The sequence below is a fragment of the Saimiri boliviensis genome, chromosome 7 (assembly GCF_048565385.1).
Source record: "Saimiri boliviensis isolate mSaiBol1 chromosome 7, mSaiBol1.pri, whole genome shotgun sequence".
Lineage (NCBI taxonomy): Eukaryota > Metazoa > Chordata > Mammalia > Primates > Cebidae > Saimiri > Saimiri boliviensis.
In genome coordinates this window covers 106,166,500-106,189,664 of record NC_133455.1, presented here as the reverse complement: position 1 = coordinate 106,189,664, position 23,165 = coordinate 106,166,500, and the positions used below count along the sequence as shown (strand labels likewise).

At 35.7% G+C, this 23,165-nt stretch overlaps 1 protein-coding gene across 4 annotated transcripts in view; it reads left to right on the top strand.

Moving 5' to 3' along the window:
• The window catches only part of NELL2 (neural EGFL like 2), a 449,663-nt gene that overhangs the window by 349,642 nt on the left and 76,856 nt on the right, over window positions 1–23,165 (top strand). For all 4 annotated transcript variants that reach the window (XM_074403164.1, XM_074403166.1, XM_039461605.2 and 1 more), the window contains exon 16: window positions 379–474. In XM_074403164.1, coding sequence (XP_074259265.1) covers window positions 379–474 — 96 coding nt within the window. The remainder of the gene's footprint in view (window positions 1–378; window positions 475–23,165) is intronic.

The window sequence follows — 23,165 nt, the reverse complement described above, 5'->3', positions numbered from 1 at the left end:
TGGTCTCATTCTTTAGATGGTGGTTCGTTCCATCTAGGATAGCTGCCATTTTCAGGTTTATTTTCAAGGTGGATTGTTACAATGAGAAGAAATCTGAATTTTAATGTATTTTCTATTGTGTAAAGGTACTGTTTGTTGTTCAAATAAATTTCAGTATTTTGTTTTATGGGTGAAATATTTCTTTAACATTGGAAAGTGTACTGTTTTACAAGTTGTGCTGAAATTTTTTACATGTATTGGAAATATATGAATACAAAATTATAATAGCTTTTATAATTTGATGTTCACATCTCCAAGGGGATAATGAAAAGCTAGGTTTGGAGTTTATTAAACTACTTACTTCTAAAGTGCTAAAATAATGTATCTGAATTATTTTAGCATTTTGCAAAGATGGCTGTAGGAACGGAGGAGCTTGTATTGCCGCTAATGTGTGTGCCTGCCCACAAGGCTTCACTGGACCCAGCTGTGAAACGGGTAAGAATATCATTTTATCTTCTAGAAAATGAATTTTTACACCAATGCATAAAGTAATCCATGAGGAAAATAATGTTTCAAGTTTCAAGTGGGCTCTCAAAGCGTGGAGCTATTAATAAGGAAGTGATAGAAGGGAAGGAGGTGGGAAATTTCAGTGATGCATTTCACGGGGCGATTCCCCAAAGTCACTCGCTCTAGAAAGGTTTTGCAGCTATTATAATTAGAGCATATTGAACTTTTCAGGAGCATGTGTGGAATTACCCAGGATTTTATGACTTCATAATTCATTTTATTCATTTGGAATCCATTTTTACTGGAATCTCTATGACTATACTAAAGCCTAGATTTCAACTTATGGCCAACTGCGTGCCTAGGATATACTATCTCCTGCATCCACAATTAGGAATTTTTAATAAATTTTTATCTGGCCCTTTCATTAATTATTAACAGTTATTTATCTACAAAATAATTAAAGTTTTCTACTCCTCAATTATTTCTCCTCCAGATCCTTTCTGAACTTATTCTTTCTGATGGACATGAATATTACAAACTTTAAAATTATTTTAAAAACAATATATAGTCTATATATAACTTATAAGCCTAAAGTAGAATGTTTTGTTCAATGAAAAACACATTGTGGGAATTTAAGTAAATGTTTTGAGCATTAAGTCCTAATTAAAATCATACTAATAGTGGTTCTGGTTGCTTTGGGTTCAGTGGGTTCCAGTAGGAATGATCTTAGAGAGTCAGGTTATTCTTCCCAAAAGAAAGCTGCTGTCACTGGCAGTTGACAGTTGCCATCTCATACTGCTTTTCATAAATCTCAGTGCGGTAGATACAGTACATGCTCTGCCTCTATTCCACTTGCAGAGTCATCTGGTTTAATAAAAACACTGACTTACCAGAATGTGAGACAGAAAATGTTCTGCTCCATTTGGGAAGTGAACATTTTACTGAATAGAAACTGCTACTGTGCACAGAAAGATGCTCACAAAAGGGCTTGCATCACTAGATCATCTCTTTCCGCAAGTACTGCTAAGTGGTGTTTTTCAAACTTCCGTGACTAATTGATTTCAAAAGTCTGTGACAGAAAATGCATAGTGACTACCTTTGATATGTGGGACTGTTTCTTAAGGGGATCATTTCCTAAATCAGAAGTTCCCTAAATGTATTATGCATGAGGGTTACCTATATAGATTGATAACTTGTGAGAAATACAGGTTTTTAGTAATTACCATATGATACACTAAATCAAAATCAGGCACCTCTAATGCAATAGTCCTCATATTTCTATGGCACCCCCTCCACCAGTGTGCCCCTACACATCAAAGTGCACTGTGGACCTCCTGCACATCAACGCCTCTGGTGACAAGGCTTCCTGAATACAGCATTTTTGTGCTGCTTCTGGTACAGAGGCTCGATACAGAAATACTGGCTTTTTCAGGACATTTCAATGGTGTGAGAATAATGGTGTGGAATTTTGAAATAAAAGCTGTCCCAGAAAATCTGGGATGAATAGCAGCCATGCACAATCCTGCACAGCATTCTTCCACTAGGAAGAAATATCACAAGATTGCAGAAATCTGGAATGGCATAAAATTAATATTGGCAATGAAATATTTAAGACTGGAGTTTAAAATAACCCAAGAGAACATGTAGCTTGAGAACATTTCATTATCCTTGAACCTTCAGTCTGTAAGAAGACAGTCCCAGACTGATTCTAAATAGCTGTCTGTAGCAGCCAAGGGCTTTGAGAACAGATGTGGACTCAACATTTAGTTGTGCTGTTTATATGTTATGTTGCTTGGGCAAGTTACTTAACTTCTCTGTGTGTTGAACCCTTTATACATCACTTTATTCTTCACCATTTTCTTCTAAGGCAGTTGTCATCTGTATTTGCATACAGAAATACTGGGTTCAGTGTGTGTAACTTTTTTTTTTTCTAGCATCAAAGTTAGAAGCTGATACAAAGGTCTTTCTGCTCCCAAACCGGGGCTTTTATCGAGTGCATCCCAGTGTGTTTCTTTGGGGGCCTTAAATCCAAAGACCATTATTTCCTTCATGATTATGCCTCACACTTACCATCCTCCACCAAAACCTGAATTCTTGTTTCCTACTTCCTTACTTGTTTATTTCAGCAAATATCAGCCTTATCCATCAAGTCCTCTAAGCCAGTCTTCAGGGAGTCATTTCCCTCTTGCCCTCTTTCACATCGTCAGATCCTTTTGATTTCATATCTTTGCCAGGGTCCACTTCTTTTTATTCTGGCCAGTGCTACAGTTGTTGGGGACTTTCAGGTTTGTCTCTGACTAGTCCAATATCCACAGAATATAAGAGCTCAAACCTGATCACTTTAGACTTGAAAAAAACTTTCATGTTCCCCATTGCCCTGAGGATAAAGGCCACATTTTTTTTTTTTTTTTTTTGAGACGGAGTTTCGCTCTTGTTACCCAGGCTGGAGTGCAATGGCGCAATCTCGGCTCACCACAACCTCCGCCTCCTGGGTTCAGGCAATTCTCCTGCCTCAGCCTCCTGAGTAGCTGGGATTATAGGCACGCGCCACCATGCCCAGCTAATGTTTTGTATTTTTAGTAGAGACGGGGTTTCACCATGTTGACCAGGATGGTCTCGATCTCTCAACCTCGTGATCCGCCCACCTCGGCCTCCCAGAGTGCTGGGATTACAAGCTTGAGCCACCGCGCCCGGCCAAGGCCACATTTTTAACATGATATATAAGGCCCTTCAGGATTTGGCCCTGCATATCCACCCAACTTTACCTTCTTGTTTTTCTGCCATCTCACCTCATTCCCACCCCAGGCAGTGAATCTCATGAGAGTATAAGGTGTATCAGATTTGCTTTTGTATCATTCTGAAATAGTATAAGGTTTGCATCTTAGTAGTTGGTCCATAAATATTTGGTGAATAAATAAATACACATATGAGTGATCAATTAAATGATGAGGACAAAGATGGTGTGGCTGTTTCCATATTTGCTGGACTTTTTTGAATGTTAGTTGAAACCTTCAGAGTTATCTAGTCCTGTACTCTCATATGGCAGATGTGATAATCGAGTCACAGAGAGGTGAAGTAGCTTATACAGGTGTTTTATTGTTGATCCAGATCTGCATTCTAGAACTCAGGTCGTCTGGTTTGTAGCCCACCGTTTATCTTTTCCTTCTTCCTTCCTCCTCCTCCCACTCCTCCTTCAGTTCTTGCTTCCCTCCCTCTCTTCCTCTGTCTTTCCTGTCCTCCCTTGTTCCCGCCTTGTCTTCCACCCTTTCTTCCTGCTTTCCTTTTCTTCTTATACCATGCTTCATCCCAGGAATTCATCATACTGTCATCCTTCATCACATCTGTGCCTTTTGTTATGCCACCTTCGACCTCCAAGTAACCCTGTTATCTTTAACAGCAAAGACTGTGGCAGGTTTTCTCTCCAAAGATAAAGGATGTATCCAGATTGACAAGATTTCCAAGTATAGGAATGGCCTAAATTTGGCCTGCTGGAGTTGGATGCTGCCTGATAGCTTAGAAAGGAAATTGTTGTGCAACCCCAGTGGCCATCTGTTGAGCCATCACAGTGAAATCACTGAGGATGAAATAATAGGATTTACTTGCTTTTTGAAAGGCAATCTTAATGTGCCTTGCAGTTACCAACCCTTGTTCCTTTAGCTGAAGTCTCTTCTGAAACACCCTGCCCTCATTTCTGTTTCTGCATGATGTGTATCTTAGTAGGAATGGTTGCATTCATTTACCAACTTCACAAAAGGGCAATGTGTATGCTTTTTACTGAGTGAAATTAATTTTTCATGGAATTCTTTTTAGCCACTGTTTAAAATCACTCACATGTACAGCATAACTTCATTTTTAATTAAATATCCTAATATTCCATCAGGTGTTTAACTTGGATTTAGCAGGGTGATTATTTCTTGGGTAACTCAATAAAATGTATTAGAAAGCTAAAGCTATGTGCCGAGGTTTACAGCTTTATCACTGCCATATTGTATTTATTACACAATTGTTAAACCTCAGCAAACATGTGTCTGAGGATCTAATTACTATGCAAAGCTGTCTTATTATACTAAAAGCAAATCTTTCAGTAATGATTTAAAGCATAACTCTAAAAGATTTGACAGTCCCCTACAAGCAATTGCTGACTAAATCAAATTAAAATATTTATAACTGGGAAAAAGTTGGTAACAAATGGCAAAGCTGAAAAAAAAATGCTGCGGTATCAAAGAAGAAACTAGACATTTTGATGATAAATGCTTTTTTTTTTTCTGTGTGCAAAATAATGGATTTCTTAGCCACAGATCAAAACATGAGATGAGATTTTAATTATTTCAGTGACTTGTTAAATGCATATAAATTTAAGTTGCATCCCTAAGTGTTTTTGTAGTTTTTTAATATGTGTTGTTTCAAAATGACAAACATGAAGCATGAGGCCTGCATGAGTGTTGTTTTACTTCAAAAGTAACTTCAAATGAATTGAGGTTGGTTGATTTCTTTTAAGTTTATTTTATTACTGTTATAGTATAAGTAATAGAGATTATTTTTGTTGGCAAAAAGGTTATCTTGCTAGTCATACGCATAGTTGGCATTTATCATTAATGTCAAACTATTGTATTTCCTAATATGGCTGAATTAGCACATTTTTGTAAAAGGTATATGTTAATTTCATTAACATTTGAGTTTTTAAGCCATATTTTTTCAGAAGTTTGTATAAATTTATATCATTTTTACATAGGAAGCCTAGAAAAAAATCAGAAGCATGAGAAAATTCTCAAAACAATTCGGATTTGGAAATGCATTACCAAAACATGTATCTTTACGTGAGAAAAGAGGAGAAATTGAGGAGAAAATCTGAGACAATTTGATAAAAAGAAAAAGAAAAAAAAACTGTAGATATATCTGCTTTACCAATAAGAATTTTTTAGTTTTATTTTGAATTTCTTCTGCTCTATCTGAACAAATGCAAATTTTATGTACGCTAATCATTAAATATACTTTATTGTAATAAAGACAATTTAGATTAAGGAAACTGTGCTTCTAGTTCTCTAGTGTCTTACTGAATTCAGTTTTCTGAATCTTAATTTCACCAAGGAAGAGGTGCAAAGTAGCTCATTGGGTAGCTTTTATAAAGTGGGCACATACTCGTGGCAGGTTCTGTTGATCTGCCTAAGGGATCTACACTCATACTCACTAGACACATCTGAAACTGTCCCCAGTGATAAAAGTGATTAAATTACATTTGATAAATGAATGTGTTTTAATGAACTTTGTATGAATTAGGGGGTATAGATACCAATGATTATTTTTCTATTATAAAATGAACAAATAAAAAACAAAAAGCACTCTTACCAAAGGCTTTTTGACCATACCCTGCATGAGTTGACTTAGATACTTAAGACATAACTTCTCTTTATGTTGGTGATCCTAAATCTGTTTTAAATAAGATTTTAATGTTATGCCAAACCCCAGTTCTCATTGAAGAATTTAACATAGTGGTCAAGAACACAAAAAGTGAAGTCAGAGAAACATTGGCCTGAGAACTAGCTCTATTATCAATGAGCTATATGACCCTCTTCATGTTATTTCATTTTTTCTATGCCTTAATTTGCACATGTAGAAAATAAAGATGATACTAATATCTATCTCGTGGGTTTGTTCTGGAGATTAAATGAAGTAAGGCACATAGTACCATGTTGAGAACTTAGTAAATACTCAATAAATGATACCTGATATGATCATTTTATAAATTTTAAGTTGAATCATAAATAAATTTTCAAAGACAGAACTGTTTGAGACTCTTTGACATCCTCTAGGTAGCTGGAGATGGCCTTAGATGTTTTGAAACGAAGGTTAAGAACAATAAAGGATTCTAGTTTTCTTGATTCATTCATAAACCAGTTTTAAGTACAGTTTGGCTATACTTCACTGGTTTAAAATGTTTAATTTAGTGATTTGCATTCTGTACATTTGTTTAAAATTGCTTTATTTTTGTTCTAATGCAAATCCTTAAAAGTTATTATTTTTATGAAAATGTAAATCTTTGTGTTATTCAAAAAGTAGTCAAAGGTTCTTGGTGTTAAATCTCAAAGTCATTCTTCCAAGTCCTTCAGGTTAATTGGAAAATATCTAACTCATTCTATATATCAGTCATGTATAATAGATAACAACTATGATGGGGAAATTTTCAGAATCTTTTGTTGTAAGGCTAATTAACACTGGAAATGAGGACACCTCATGGAGAAAATGTAAGTGGAAAAAATAGCTTTCAAGCTGTGAGAGAGCAGGTCTCCAAGAAAAAAAAAGCCAAGTGGAGTTAGTTGGGAATTTAGAAAAGATCTTCAGTTTTATTTTTTAAATATTATTTTTTTCAATGAATCCCTTTTGTATATTAACTTGTATTGTGCCTTTGAACTCCCAGGATCCCTCTCCCCTCTTGTTTTTATTTGAAGCTAGCCAAATGAAGTCACTTTTAAGATAGTTGTTTAATTTTGTTTTAAAATTATTTGAATATTAATATTTTGAATAAACATTATATGCACATGGTATAAAATTTTTAAGTACAAAGAGGATATAATAGTAAATTTCCTTTATAGCCATTTCCCAACCATTGCCATACCACAGATAAGTCCTTTTTAGACAGAGTAGTTCAAATAGGAAAGCCGAGGCTTTCTGCCATTTAAATAGACTTTTAATTTGTAAAAGTCTGGTGTCAATAGGAATACATGTCTTCGGTCCAAGATCTTTCTCTTTTTGGGGAGTAACCCCATATGTCGGCTGAGAATGTTCTGTAGTTTTCTCATTCATAAATTCTAGTTTTTTTTAATATAGATGAGCTGATGAACTTCGATTGATCAGAGTTTAATTGGGGAGGTATAAACTTAATATGCTGGAGAAACATTGAATGCAACATTTTATTTATACTGAAATTATTTTTACTTTTTGCATTCTATTCCTCCCTTCTTTGTTTCATTTCTTTCTTCTTGGAGGACATATTCAGACTTAGAGCAAGTCCGGTAGTGACTGATTCTTGGATATAGAATTCTAGGTTTTCTGTAAGCACTGTGAAGGCATGATTCCATTGTTTGGCGGGGGTTCTTTGAGGTTTCTATTCAGAAATCTGCTTTCAATTCAGTCGTAATTCATTTTAAAACATGGTCTCTTTCTCTCTAATTGCTTTAAGGTCCCCTTTTCTTTGGAATCTGTGGTTTCAAAGTATTGTTCCTGGGTATATATTTACTTTGCTACGACTCCTTTAGATGAGTGAATCTGAAGAGTTACCTCTTTCATCAACTTTGGAAACCACTCAGTCTTTGTTCTTTTGAATATTGCTTCTTTCCCATTCTCTTTATTCTCTCCTTCTGGACTTCCTACTAGATATATGTTGGCCCTTGTCTCTTCTGTATTTCTGCACTTTCTTTTATACTTTTTATTTTTTTATCTATCAATGTTGTGCTTTTGATAATTTCTTCAAATCTATCCACCAGTATATGGATGAATTTATCAGCTTTGTCTAATCCATTACTTACTTTATTTGTTGAAGCTTTTAAATTTTAATAACTTTTTAATTTGTGGGAGTTCTCTTTTTCATATCTTTTGGTTCTTCTTTCCTTAGTTATTATTTTTGTCTTGTGGTTTTGATTCCTTATTTTATGTATGTAACAATTTTAAACATACTTATGTTATAAAATTTATGGCATTACTCTATTGACCTGAAGTTTGAGGACATCTAAATATGTCTTTTATTGTGTTTGCTGACTTTTGCCCCATGATTGAGTGTTTCCTCATGTGTTTTGGACTTTTGGTATCTGACCTTTTTATCTTCATTGAAGCTTTACCTGTGATGTCTGAGGTCTTTTCCCTCCAGGGAAAATTTGCATTTGTTTCCACAGGTGTACTAGGAATATTACAATGCATAATTTGCATTAATGTTTTTGCCAAGTGGTATGTCACACAGATGATATAAATTCTTAACTTCAAAATTCTGTAAGAGCAAACATTTTTTTTTTCTCCCCACCCAAGCATAGGTAGAAATAGTGTCTCCTCCTAATCCCTGGTACTGGTGAATGTCTTATCTGTGTGTAAGTGCCTGTGTGTATTTCTTTTTTTTTTTTTTTTTTTTTTCTTGAGACGGAGTTTTACTCTTGTTGCCCAGGCTAGAGTGCAATGGTGCTATCTCAGCTCACCACAACCTCTGCCTTCCGGGTTCAAGCAATTCTCCTGCCTCAGCCTCTGGAGTAGCTGGGATTATAGGCATGCTCCACCATGCCTGGTTAATTTTGTATTTTTAGTAGAGACGGGCTTTCCTCATATGGGTTAGGCTGGTCTCGATCTCCTGACCTCAGGTGATCGACCCGTCTCGGTCTCCCAAAGTGTTGGGATGGCAGGCGTGAGCCACCGCGCCTTGCCCCAGGTTGTGTGTATTTCTGTCTTATACTTAAACTGAGGGGCAGGCCTTCCAAGGATTCTGCTTATGCTAGAGTCTTGAACTTCCTACAAAATCAGCTTCACTCTGCTGTCAACCACATGGCTCTTAAATCCAAATCTGGTGTTTGGCTTCTTCTTATGTCACACAGGAATTTTCATTTTTTCAATGAGGTCAGTTGAATTTAATGTTATAGCTTTAATCCATGTGTATGTAAAAAGATTTTCAGGTTATGCAGTTCTCAGTATTGCTGGGATAAGAAAGAAAATTACCTGTTTTAAACATAAGTATGATTTCATTGATGCTCACTGAATGACTCCTAAGAGTGAACTTTGACCATTCATAAATCTGTAGACAGTGAGGTGAAATTTATGAGAAAAGAATATAAATGAGGAGGAACATAGGAGAAAACAATAGTGATATGAACTTCAGGAGGTTTACTAGGAATGGAGCTGGGGGTTATGGCTGTATTTTTCTCTTTGCTAAATTTTTTTTTTCTTTCTTTTTTTTTTTTTTTTTTTTTTGAGACGGAGTTTCGCTCTTGTTACCCAGGCTGGAGTGCAATGGCGCGATCTCGGCTCACCGCAACCTCCGCCTCCTGGGTTCAGGCAATTCTCCTGCCTCAGCCTCCTGAGTAGCTGAGATTACAGGCACGTGCCACCATGCCCAGCTAATTTTTTGTATTTTTAGTAGAGACGGGGTTTCACCATGTTGACCACGTTGGTCTCGATCTCCTGACCTCGTGATCCACCCGCTTCGGCCTCCCAAAGTGCTGGGATTACAGGCTTGAGCCACCGCGCCCGGCCAATTTCTAATGCTCCCAAACAGAGTCTGTACTTCTTCCCAAAGTGTTCTCATCTATGACTAGTTTCTCTTTCTTTCTGTCATGGAAACTTTCTGGAAGAAGCCCTTACGACTTAGGTACAAAAAATCTTATAGCGGTCAGTTCTATTCATCTAATAGATAATTCTCCTTTAAAAACTCACTGTTTTTTGAAAGAATAAATTATTGTTCCAGGTTAATTTTTTGTTTGATTTACAAGAAAGTGTGGTACACAAGGAGCAAGCTAAATAGCAAATAATGGGTTTTGGGCCAAGTTAAAGAAGAGCAATCAAATTTGTGAATGACATAGTTTTGAGAGGATAGCTTATATGACAAAAGACAGCATCAAGATTCAGAAGAGCTATTCAAAGTATAGGAACAATGGGATAAAATAACACTATGACACTTGACAAACAATTACAAGCACCTCCTTCATTTGTCCTGCTTTCAGCTCTTCACCTTTCTAGATCCTTAATTCTGATCTCGTCCATTGTTGGCCCACACTCATTGTGTTCTTTGCCCCTGTCCTTCGGTTGTCTCTTCTTTAGGTGTCTGTCTCTCCTCCCTTACCCTTTTCCTCATTCCCTCCTGCTGGAGTATGGGTTCCATGGAAAGTAAAGGTGGAGCCTATGATTTTGTGTTTCTCATAGGCCTTGGCATCATGCTTTGAATCTAGTAGGCAGTCTATGAATATTAATAAAATATAAATACACTCTTGCATTTAGGTTATAAAAACCAATTGTGCAACATAGAGGGAACTAACATTAACAGTTTTTATGTTGTAGTTGGCTACTGATTCCAAGTTAAGTATGAGCCAAAAGTATAATATGCTAGCTTTAAAAGAAAATGCAGACTTAACCTACAATTAAAGGAAACAGGGTTTATACAACAATAGTCTCCTGAAATTCTGCATTACTTATGTTATAATGGCATATTGTATTTACTTGGGGCCAATAGTTTTAAAGTCTATCAGCAAACAGGAGCATGATCAGGGCCAAGTTTTCCAGGAGATGAAAGTCCTGGCAGGTATAAGAGGGTAGTTGAATAAATCTTCATCAGGAATATTTTTTAGAAAAATAAGAAGAATGAAAGGTGCTATGAAAGCGATCCTTAAATACATGAAGAGCTAAACTAGTGTGTGGAATTTGAGATTAGATTATTCTTTGTTGCTCCAGAGAGCAAATCTAGTAAATTTACCAGGAGGCAGGTTTGAATGCCAAATAAGAAATGTACTAATTATAAGAACCATAAGAAAAAAGTATAGATCAGCCGGCATATTCAATCAGAGTCTAGATAACAAAATGCTAAGGACATAGGATTTCCATGCTCTGGAACTAGGTGGCTTTGGCTTATTGAGATTATCTAAAATTCCTCTTGCTATATACTGTTGTTCATCACAGTAGCTGCTTCAAACTGCATGTCTATAGGCATTCAGTATAATAATAAAGAAGCAGTATAGCATGATGGTTAAAAGTTACAAGTGGGCTTGGGGGATGCTCTCTGGCTATAAATCTAGGTGCTGCAAATAACTTCACTGTGTGGATTAGGGCAAATTATTTAATATTTATGTGCCTCATTTTCCTTGTTTTAAAATGGAGTGACAATAATAATACCTATTTTAGGCAGGGTGTGTTATGACTTATGCCTGTAATGCCAGCACTTTGTGGCAGGAGGCCAGAGGATCACTTGAGGTCAGGAGTTCAAGACCAACCTGGGCAATGTATCAAGTCCCTTTCTCCAAAAAATAATAGTAGTTTAAAGAAGAAAAAAAATGTATTACATTGTTGAGCGAATTATATTGGTTAATACAGGTAAACCAAGTAGTGGCTCAGTAAATGTTAGCTAGTATCATGACCTTACCCCAATCCCTACAAGAAAGCTCTAAAGTGGTTATTATTATTAGATGAGGAAAGTGAGGTTCAAAAAGATTAGGTAATTTGCTCTAGTCTGTACAGCCAGTAAAATGGAATAAAAAAGAATTATTTCCAGGACTGTCAAATTAAAATTTTCCACGCTCTTTCTGTTCTCATATTTGGGATGCTAAAATGACTTTGCAATAGGAGCAATCTTTGTGGAATATGGGTGCCAAATTATCCACAGTAGAGATTTCTGAAGCTCCTGTGCGTGAACAGCACAACATGACATGTATGAAGATGCGGAAAGTAAAATGCAGTTCTTTTCTCTTGGGGCTTTATACCTCTGACTGTCAGAATGCACAGGGAGCCTTTTATCTCAGTGACAGAGAAACAGATGGGTACAAAAATAATACTAATACCCTTTAAGTGACTGCTAACTACAAATCTTGTGTGGTATGATAACCCCAGAAGACATTGCTCTCAAGAAGAATGAATTCTGAAGCTATAATCCCAATAGTTGTAATTTAGAGGGGAAGGCTTTATGATAAACTCCTACTGGTGGGACCCAGGAGGCAAGCAAACAGCTGATTAAATGTGTGAAAAGTATACTTTCAAGTGTTAGAGTTTCCATTGCCGATTTTCTCAATAGTCATGTCTGAAGATAATTATAAGACTGAATAAGAGTGACCTTGAACCTTTAGGTTAATCAAAAGCCTAAAAAAAAAAAAAAACAAGTTGAAGGAACTCTCTGATATTCTTAGCTTTTTAAGATACATAATTTCTTATTCTTCTTAAATGAGGTGTGTTTTCATTTGCCTTAGCAGCTTTTAAAATATAAATTACTCTTTCACTCACAGATGTTGTTTCTTCACATTTTAAAAGGGCCAACTCCAGCCTTAAAATTAACCTTGACTTTGTCCTTTTAATGTAAAGCCAAATATGTTTACTGCTTGTTATCATATTCTTTAAAAATGTTTAATTCAAGGAAAAGAAAATTAGTTAACTACAGTTGCTTGTATTTCTTTCTGCTTGAAAATCAGTTAATCTAATGGATTGTGTAAGCATGACAATTTATTATTCATTATGATCTTTTTAGGTTTGGCCTTTTATAACAAAAATAAATTAATTAAAACATGGATGCCTATAAACATTACTGAGTGGGTAAGAATCAAGAGTAAGTTACACATTACAGGATGCCAAAACTCTTATTCAGTGAATGATGGGAGTGGGGCTGAGGCAGGAAGATCACAAGGTCAGAAGTTCGAGACCAGACTGACCAACATGGTGAAACCCCATCTCTACTCAAAATACAAAAATTAGCTCAGCATGGTGTCACACGCTTGTAATTCCAGCTACTTGGAAGGCTGAGGCAGGAGAATCACTTGAACCCGGGAGACAGAAGCTGCCGTGAGCCAAGATCGTGCCATTGTACTCCAGCCTAGTCGACAGAGCAAGACTCTGCCAAAAAAAAAAAAAAAAAAAAAAAACTGATTAGAAACCAGGAGGTACTGAATCTCTTTGACACTGGTAACTTTGCACTTTACACTAAGTGAGAGGCGTTAGTAAGTGTCTAAAATAGATTAGAATAAACCAACTAATTTTAACTAATATAGAAGCAGAATGGGGAGATTTGTTAGATTTATTAATAAATATTTACACTATATTTTCTAATCTTTATCTTCAAGGACTTTACATTCTTTACAGGCAAATAGGAGGAATAAATTTGTCTATAAACAGTATTCTATAGTTGTTATAGTCATTTACTTTAGATTCCACTCTTCTACGCGAATGACTCTTGGAAATCAGACGTAACGTCTTAATCACTATTTCTAAAATGTCCACATTTCCTGACCTTTCTGCAGCATTTGATATTATGAATCAATTTTTTATGACAACTCCCTATTTCTTTGGTTTCCTTGACATGTTATTTTCTCCAGACTGTAGTATCACAACAATCTTATGTGGTAGGTATTTGGCTCACATAGGTGTTTTCACCCACTTTTTTGAAAGAAAAGGAAGAGTAAGTGAATTGCCAAAGATGACATAGCTGTTAAATTGACCAGCCTGAATTTAAACACAGGACCAAGTAAAGGTGAAGCTCCTAATAAAACACTGCAGTATAGCTCCAAGATGGCAGTTCCTATACCCAAAAGCTTTCACTGTTACTCCTCTCCCACCTGCCTGACTGCCTTTGCTTTTTTTCTTTCTCATCTCCTAAGTGTGGAAGTTTTTCAGGATTATACGCATGATCATCTCTTTTCTTTCTTATCATCATCTTCTTTCTGGATCACTTTCAATTCTTCAAAAGAAGTTATTTGATCCAGACACCTCTCTCAAGCTTAACTCCCACTCCCAAAGGGCTACATTATGTTTTCACTTGGACATTTTGCACTGTGCAGTGGCTTGCTCCCCTTGGATTATGTGGACCCTGAATGCTTTTCTTTTTTTTTATGCTGGAATCACCTATGCCTGACAGACCACTCATCTCCATTTCCTTCATTCCCTTCAAAGCAACACACATACAAACAGTATGCAACAGAGTATTATCCAAAATTTTGAGTCAAATGGAGGAGGACCAAAGAGGAACAAAGCAAATGTTAAAAAGCCAAAACAAAATAGAGACCCCATTTTTCTAAAAGGCTTTGGCTATTTCTTCTCACAGAGTCAAAGGCAGATTTTCCATTAAGCTAATGAAGTGTAAGTTTCTGCTCTTTTAATGCAACCAGGCTTCTGTCCAGCCCTTGGAAAGGACCCTAGCAGTGTGCTCACTTGGCCATATATTTTTGTAAAATCTGCAATAGCAACATATTTTGGTAATACTTTTTTTTTCTGAGGGACCCTCAAAATATATAGGCTTTTGTTCCCAGAGACTGACCCCTGCACAAAGTTCTTTCTTACCAGCCGGTATCTCCCACCTTAGAGCTCTCCGTTTTCCCTGGACTATTTCTGTTTTTATCCTCTCTTGTGGCTCTCAATTTCACATCTTTAAATTTCCTCTCTCTCTCTCTCCTCTGTCTCCCCTCATCCGCCCCTTTCTGTATCTCCTTGTCTACCTATATAGCTAATCTTTTTCCTCTCCACCATGCTCTTGGAAGAGGGAAACAGAGCATCACCTTCTCTACCCAAAGAGGTAATCAAGATATTTTCCTAAATCAAGGCCTTTTCCTTTATCATGGCATATGCCACTGTCCTATTATGCATTTATTATGTTGAACTGCCTTTCTAAATTTCCTGACACATCAGCTGGTCATTATTGAAAACGTACTATATGCCAAATATTGTGTTAATTGCTTCACATTTATTAAATCATTTAAATCATAACAGCAACTTCATGAGGCAGGTATAATTATTTTTGTGATCATTTTAAAACCAATGCTTAGTGAAGTTAAATAATGTATCCAAGGTCATACAGCAAGCATATGGTAGACTCTTACTTGGAAAAGTTCAACCTGGTCTCAGACATGTGCTTGTACACCGTCCCCACTTTACCATCCAGATATCACTCTTCTGAAAAACTCTCCTTGGTTTGTCTAACAAGAAGTATCCTTGCCTTCCTCTCAGCTCCCATGTTTGTATCAATTTTATTCCTTTTCCTTCAAAGTACCTTATATTGTTAATCTTTAAATTTTTTCAATTTTTAAGTAATACTTAATAATAGTACATATTTATGAGATACAGAGTAATGTTTCAATACATGGAAACAATGTTTAACGATAAAGTCAGTTAGTTAGCATATCCATCACCTCAAACAATGATAATTTCTTCCTTTTGGGAATATGCAAAATTCTTTCTTCTCGTTATTTGAAAATATATAGTAAATTATTATTAACTAAAATCACTTTGCAATGCTGTGAAATGCTAAAACTTATTTCTCCTCTCTAGTAATTTTGTGTCCTTTAAGCAAACTCTCCTATCTCTGCTCCTTTCTATCTTCTAGGAACCACTATTTTACTCTCTACTTTGGTGAGATAAACTTTTTGACGTTCCACCTGTAGGTAACAGCATGTGGTATTTCTCTTTCTGCACCTGGCTGATTTCACTTGATATAATGTCCTCCAGGATCATCCATGTTGCTGCAACTGACAAGATTTCTTTCTTTTTATGGCTGAATAGTACTTAGTCATGTACATATACCACATTTTCTTCGTCTGTTCATCTGTTATTGGACACCTATGTGTATTCTGTATCTTGGCTATTGTGAATAGTGCTGCAGTAAACATGGGGGTGCAGACATCTCTTAAATATTCTGATTTCCTTTCCTTCAGATAAATATCCATTAGTGGGATTGTTGGATCACATGGTAATTCTATTTTTAGTTCTTTGAAGAACTTCCATAATGTTCTCCATAATGGCAGTACTAATTTACATTCCGAGCAGAAGTTTATAAGCATTCCTTTTTGTCCACATCCTTGCCAGCATTTGTTATTTTTTATCTTTTTGATAATTCTGTGGTGAGATAATATCTTCGCATGGTTTTTGTTTGCATTTCCCTGATGATTATTGATGTTGAACATTTCTTCATATATGTATTGACCATTTGCATATCCTCTTTTGAGAAATGTTTATCCAGATCCTTTGCTTTTTTTTTTAATTGGAGTATTTGTTTTCTTCCTGTTGAATTGAGTATTTTTTTTGGTATATTCTACATATTAATTCCTTTTTGAATATAGATTTCAAAATTTTTCTTTCATTCTGCAGGTGGTCTCTTCACTGTCTTGATTGTTTCCTTTGCTGTGCAGAAGCTTTTTGGTTTGATCTAATCCTGTTTGTCTACTTTTGCTTTTGTTTCCTGTGTTTTTTAGTTCTTACCCATAAAATCTTTGCTTAGACCAATGTCCTGAAGCATTACCCCTATGTTTTCTTCTGTGGTATTAATCTCAAAAGTACAATAACACTATCTTAAACTCATGAAGCTTCATACAGTGCTTAATGGGAACCAATCCAGTATTTTATGAAATGGTTTTTATAGCTAAAACACAATTTGGGTTATATCTAGATAAACAAAATAACTATTATAAAATTCATAAGTATACTGCCTTAAAAAATCTGTTTGAAAAGGTAAGAATTTATTATCTTCAGCAGGATATAACCTATATAACCTGTATCTCTTAAGAATGAACCTGGGCTGCATTTTGAAATCTATATACCAGTGACATTCACAGAGACTTCAAAATGCAGTGTGTCATAATGTGTGATATTGGCTTTAACAACCAGGAAGGGGCTGTTGGAAGAAAACAAGTGTTCTTAGTTGACAGCGTAAGCAATTAAAAGCATTATAATTAATGCAGCTATGATAAACATATGTACTTTATATATAAAATATATATACAAAAATAATATGATATAAAATGCAACTGTAATTAAGCCACTATGTGCATTATGATTAATGACTTAGAATAACAGCTCTCACCTGATTCTGAGAAATTTGCCTACTGGCATATATGTAAAAAATAATAAATCAGTACCTATAGATTGCATTAGGGTGATGATCCAGTAATGTAAACTGTGAGTTAGGAGTTGGGTAGGTATCAGTTTGACTCAGTGAAAGAAATGTGACAATAGGAAGACACGGATATTTTCTTAGATTGAATGGGCATATGAACAAAGTAAGACTGATACCAGTCATTCAAATAACAGTGATAAGCATTTGACACTTAACTGTGTGGTATTTAGTGGGTTGGAATAAGTAGGTCATATTCAGTGTAAGAATGGAACCGTGCAAAGTTTCTATTAGAACTGCATTTTGGTGAATAAATTTTGGTTTTCCTTTGTTACAAACAAACCCAAGATTACTACTTAAGAGCAACCTTAAAGGATGCACTTTTCCGAAGCATCGTTTAAGAGTAATATCTCTTCGTGCTTGAACAGATTGCCTGGAGCAAATTTTTTTCATCACCTTCTTTTAATATTAATGCCATAGAAGGAGTATTTTGGTGCCTAGCCATTCTTTCTCCCCCCCCCCCCCAATGGACTGACTGAGAGGATTGAATGTAAGCTTAAATACAAAGTTGGAATTCAGAAATAATTTTTAACGGTACGCAGGCTAACTTCATAGTCAAAACTTTGGAGATAGGATGCTGGAGTCTAAGCTTCACTACTTACAGTCTATGCCATACTGAGCAAGTAACTCCATCTTTTTAAATCTCTATTTCTACCTCTGTGAAAAGGAGTTAATGGTACCCCTTACAGTGGTAATGAGTATTAAATGAGTTAATTAATGCAAAACACTTAGTAGCCATTGCCTGGCACATATTAAGTGCTAAATACATGTGAAATAATATCATTAAAAGTAGCTGAACTAAATTATAGACAGAAAGTTGATTAGATGTTACTGAAGGCTAGGGATGGGAGATAATGGGGAGTTGTTGCATAATGGGTACAGAGTTCCTATTTGGGTTGATTAAATATTTTGGAAACATAATGATGATGGTTATAAAACATTGTAGTTTTTGAATATAGTTAATGGCACTGAATGATACACTTAAATATGGTTAAAATGGAGAATTTTGACTATGGTTAAGATATGGAATATTTTACCGTAATAAAAAGAAAGCAAGCCTGTAAATGATGGTTGTCACTCAGATTTAGACTTGTTCCTCTCTCTTTCTTTTGGCTTTGCCTAATGCCAGGAAATACGTATAAGCATACTTTCAGATCTGACACGGTGACTACTTTCAGTGCCATCTCCAGCATACTTTGGCATACAAGGGAAGATCCCCAAGACAGAGTATCCTCCACAATTTCCCCTAAGCCAGTGGAAGTCATTTTGGCAGCCTGAGGGGCCTCTAGGGTACATGATCGTGAGAGAGAGGTTCCCTTCAACAGCTCCCCACAGCCTTGGTCATGAAGCTTGGCTTGAGAGGGTGTTCCTGATGGCTCAGGCTGCCCCAGAGAGGAGGCTCAAGGCTGCAGCTTTATAAGACAAACTCAGCCATGGTGCTTATCAGTCACTGCCAGATGTATCCAGATGTGTTATATTCCATTTCATTCAGATCAAACCATCAAACACACAGATTCAAACTTGAAACCAACTTTTTATAACATAATTTTCAATTCAAACGTTTTGCTAATTTAGCAATAGACCAGTGACCATCAAAGGGGTTCATTATGTGGTACACAAAAGCTGGGGAAAGCTAGGCCCAAGCAGGACTTTTTTCCCTGATATTTCTTCTACTTGATGGCTTTTAGCAAACCTAGAGTTTTTAAATAAACATAGCTCTTTACTACATTTGAATTATTTAATCATACAATCTGCCATCTATTCATACTTGAAACACACAGTTGTTTACTATTTGACTCCAGAAATTATTTTGGATTCTGTGATTCTATGTATTGTATCCACCTACCCAGCATTATTAGACATTAATAGAAAAGATGCACCACCACAAATCATTCCCTTTGCCAAGCTATGAAAATATTTATAAATTAATATGTGTAGCAATTTTGTAATGTAATAGTTTTTAATGGATCTAAGTGATTATTAAGCTTGATAGCTATTGTTCATTAATAATAGTCATGTTAATTATTTTTAGTCTCATTTCATTCTGAATAGTGACAAATGTGTATATAACCTCATACTTAAAATATTTAAGTCAATACCTTCCTCAACAACTGGTGTTAGATGAGAGATATTAATTTGTATTGCATGTGAGATCATTATGTTTTTAGTTATTTTAAACATATGTATGCAGGGCACTGAAAATCTGATGAGGAAAATTGGGTGACATTATTGCCCTTGTGGAGTCTATTTCAATCTCCCTCAAAAAATAACTCTTATGTCTTAATAATTTAAATGCTAATATGCCATAGAACTAAAGGGAATTAACTACTGCAAAACATCTATTATTATACTTGGCATAGCAACTCTGTGGAAAAAAAATGTATCTCTGTTTTATAAGAGAGAAAATTGCGTAAGACACTATCAGGTCAAGTTAATAATGTAGAGTGCCTCATTGTTGTTGTTGTTTGGTAAATTCCATATAATTATTTTAGATATCTTAGCAGAAGTGTGGGAGAAACTTAAGAGTAATAGAAGTAGATAGATATTATTATTCTGAGTGGAGGCCATGAAAATGATAGTTCATTGTTAAAAAAAAGTAATAGCAATAAAAGGAATTTTATTCTTTTTAAGAATTTTAAAGAAAATTTCAAGAATCCTGTATTTAAATTTTAAGAAATCATATATTTATGACACATGTATGAGAGACACAAGATATATATGATGAGATATATATATATATATATATGTATAATCGCTTTGCAAAGTTCATTGCTTCTACTCCCACTCGCTACAACAGTGGTTTTCAACTGGGGAGATTTTGCTCCCCAGGTAACACATGACAATGTCTGGAGACATTTTTGATGGTCATAACGGAGGAGGGAGAGTGCTACTGGTCATAATGGAGGAGGGAGAGGGATCTGGTGGCTGGAGGTGAGGGATGCTATAATCACTCCACAATGCACAGACCCATAACTAAGAATGATTAGGCTCCAGGTAAAAGAAAAAAAAACTGCATTAGAAGCAACTACTGTGAACTGTTTGGTGTATAAACTTATAGATTATTTTAATATATTTATGTACCCGTGCAACATCCACACCCATATGCTGTGCAAATGAAGTACTAAAATTGTACCTATTTGTCCCATGACTTGCTATTGCTACTTACTAGTGATAGCAAGCCACCATGCCTGCCCTGACTCTTGTTTTATTAATAGACATTTCAGTCGTTTTCAATTTTTTACTGTTTTAAATGGTTTCAGTGCACATCCTCATGTGTACATTTTTTTTGTGAAAATGTGAAAGCATTTCTGTAAGACTATTTCCGAGAAGTAAAATTGCAGAGTTAAATTGTGTGAACATTGGGTACTGCCAAGCCCTTCAAAAAGGATGTGTGCAAGTTTTATTTCCACCAACTGTCTTTGAGAATGATAGGAATATTTTTGATTTTCCAAGTATGTTTTAATAAAAAGGATTTTAACGAAAGCAAATAAAATTGTGCTTGATTTCAAGAGTATTTGGGCAAAGCCATAAAGGCCTATCAAAGCTGGATCAAAGGACATAATAATTAGAAAGTACAATGTGATGATTATGAAACTCATTTTGCTCCACAAGCAGTAACACTAAGATGACTAACTCCCATAGCAGGTATATCCATTGTCTATATTGTTAGGGAAATTTACCAGAGCTAATGGATTTTGGCTGCCTTGTTAATATGATCCAGTCTGTCATCTGCCTTCACCTAACTGCCTCATAACAGAAGTAACAGCGAAGTCCCACAGAATTTATAGCAACATGGATTTTCAGTAAGGCAGAGGTAAAATAAACCTGAAAACAAGTTGCCTGCTGAGATCATTAGAAAAGAAACCATGAATAAGTGAATTCTAAGAATGAGATATTTGGGGTCTAGAAATGGAATCAGTAAAACATGAATTAAATAATCTCTTTCCCCTAACCTTCCCAAACAGAACAACTACATAAATAAGGCCCAGGTATATAATACAGGAATGCCACTTAACCCATTGCTTTTCATGTGAAACTGAAAGAGCTGGTTGTAAACCATGATAGATTTGTTGGAACAAAAAGTGTCATGTAACAAGAGGTCTCCAATCGCAAGTTTGTTTTGTCAACAAATCTTTAAAAAATCTCTATCAGTTATATGATATTTCTTGCACACTGATCTGTCACTAAGCTATTTCTCCCATAGAAAGGCAAGGCTGACCATTTGTGAATAGCTGCTGGGTTTACAGTGTTAAAAAAGGTAGAGACTTCCTCTTCTTTCTACATCTTAGGAGAGTATGTGTACATTTAAAATCAGCTAAGTAATTATTTAACTACCTTAATGATAAGAGTTGAAGGTACTATGAAAAGATATAGCAGAGTGCCTGATCTAGTCTATGGTGTAGATGGGAAAGGCATTTTTTTTAAACCAACAGACTAAATATTTAGAACTACAATTTAACTTAAGAGACAACGTATGTAAGAGTTAAAACTTCAGTTTGGGCAAGAAAAAGAAATAAAGGGCATTCGATTAGGAAAAGAAGTCAAATTGTCCCTATTTGCAGACAACATAATCATATATTTACAAGACCCCATCATCTCATCTCAAAGTCTCCTTAAGCTAATAAGCAACTTCGGCAACGTCTCAAGATACAAAATCAATGTGCAGAAATCACAAGCATTCCTGTACACCAATGAGAGAGCGAGCCAAATCGTGAGTGAATTCCCATTTGCAATTGCTACAAAGAGAATAAAATACCTAGGAATACAACTAACAAAGGATGTAACAGATCTAGTCAAGGAGAACTACAAACTACTACTCAAGGAAATAAGAGAGGACACAAACAGATGGAAAAACATTCCATGCTCATGGTAAGGAAGAATCAATATTGTGAAAATGGCCATACTACCCAAACTAATTTATAGATTCAATGCTATCTCCATCAAGCTACCATTGACCTTCACAGAACTAGAAAAAAACCACTTTAAACTTCATATGGAACCAAAAAAGTGCCCTCATAGCCAGGACAAATCTAAGAAAAGAGAACAAAGCTAGAGGCATCACACTACCTGACTTCAAACTATTCTACAAGGCTACAGTAATCAAAACAGCATGGTACTGGTACCAAAACAGAAATATAGACCAGTGGAACAGAACAGAGGCCTCAGAAGCAATGCCACACGTTGACAACCATATGATCTTTGACAAACTTGACAAAAGCAAGCAATGAGGAAAGGATTCCCTGTTTAACACATGGTGTTGGGAAAACTGGCTAGCCATATGTAGAAAGCTGAAACTGGACCCCTTCCTTACACCTTATACAAAAATTAACTCCAGATGGATTAAAGATTTAAACACAAGACCTAACTCTATAAAAACCCTAGAAGAAAACCTAGGCAACACCATTCAGGACATAGGCATAGGCAAGGACTTCATGACTAAAACACCAAAAGCATTGGCAACAAAAGCCAAAATAGACAAATGGGATCTAATTAAACTTAAGAACTTCTGCACAACAAAAGAAACAATCATTAGAGTGAACCGGCAACCAACAGAATGGGAAAAAATTTTTTTGCAATCTACTCATCTGACAAAGGGCTAATATTCAGAATCTACAAAGAACTAAAGCAGATTTACAAGAAAAAAAAAACCCATTCGAAAGTGGGCAAAGGATATGAACAGACACTTTTCAAAAGAAGACATACATGAAGCCAACAAATATATGAAACAATGCTCATCATCACTGGTCATTAGGGAAATGCAAATCAAAACCACATTGAGATACCATCTCACACCAGTTAGAATGGCGATCATTAAAAAATCTGGAGACAACAGATGCAGGAGAGGATATGGAGAAAAAGGAACACTTGTGTTGGTGGGAGTGTAAATTAGTTCAATGATTATGGAAGACAGTGTGGCAATTCCTCAAGGATCTAGAAATAGAAATTCCATTTGACCCAGCAACCCCATTACTGGGTATATACCCAAAGTATATATCCTTTTGGTACCAGTACCATACTGTTTTGATAACTGTAGCCTTGTAGTATAGTTTGAAGTCAGGTAGCATGATGCCTCTAGCTTTTT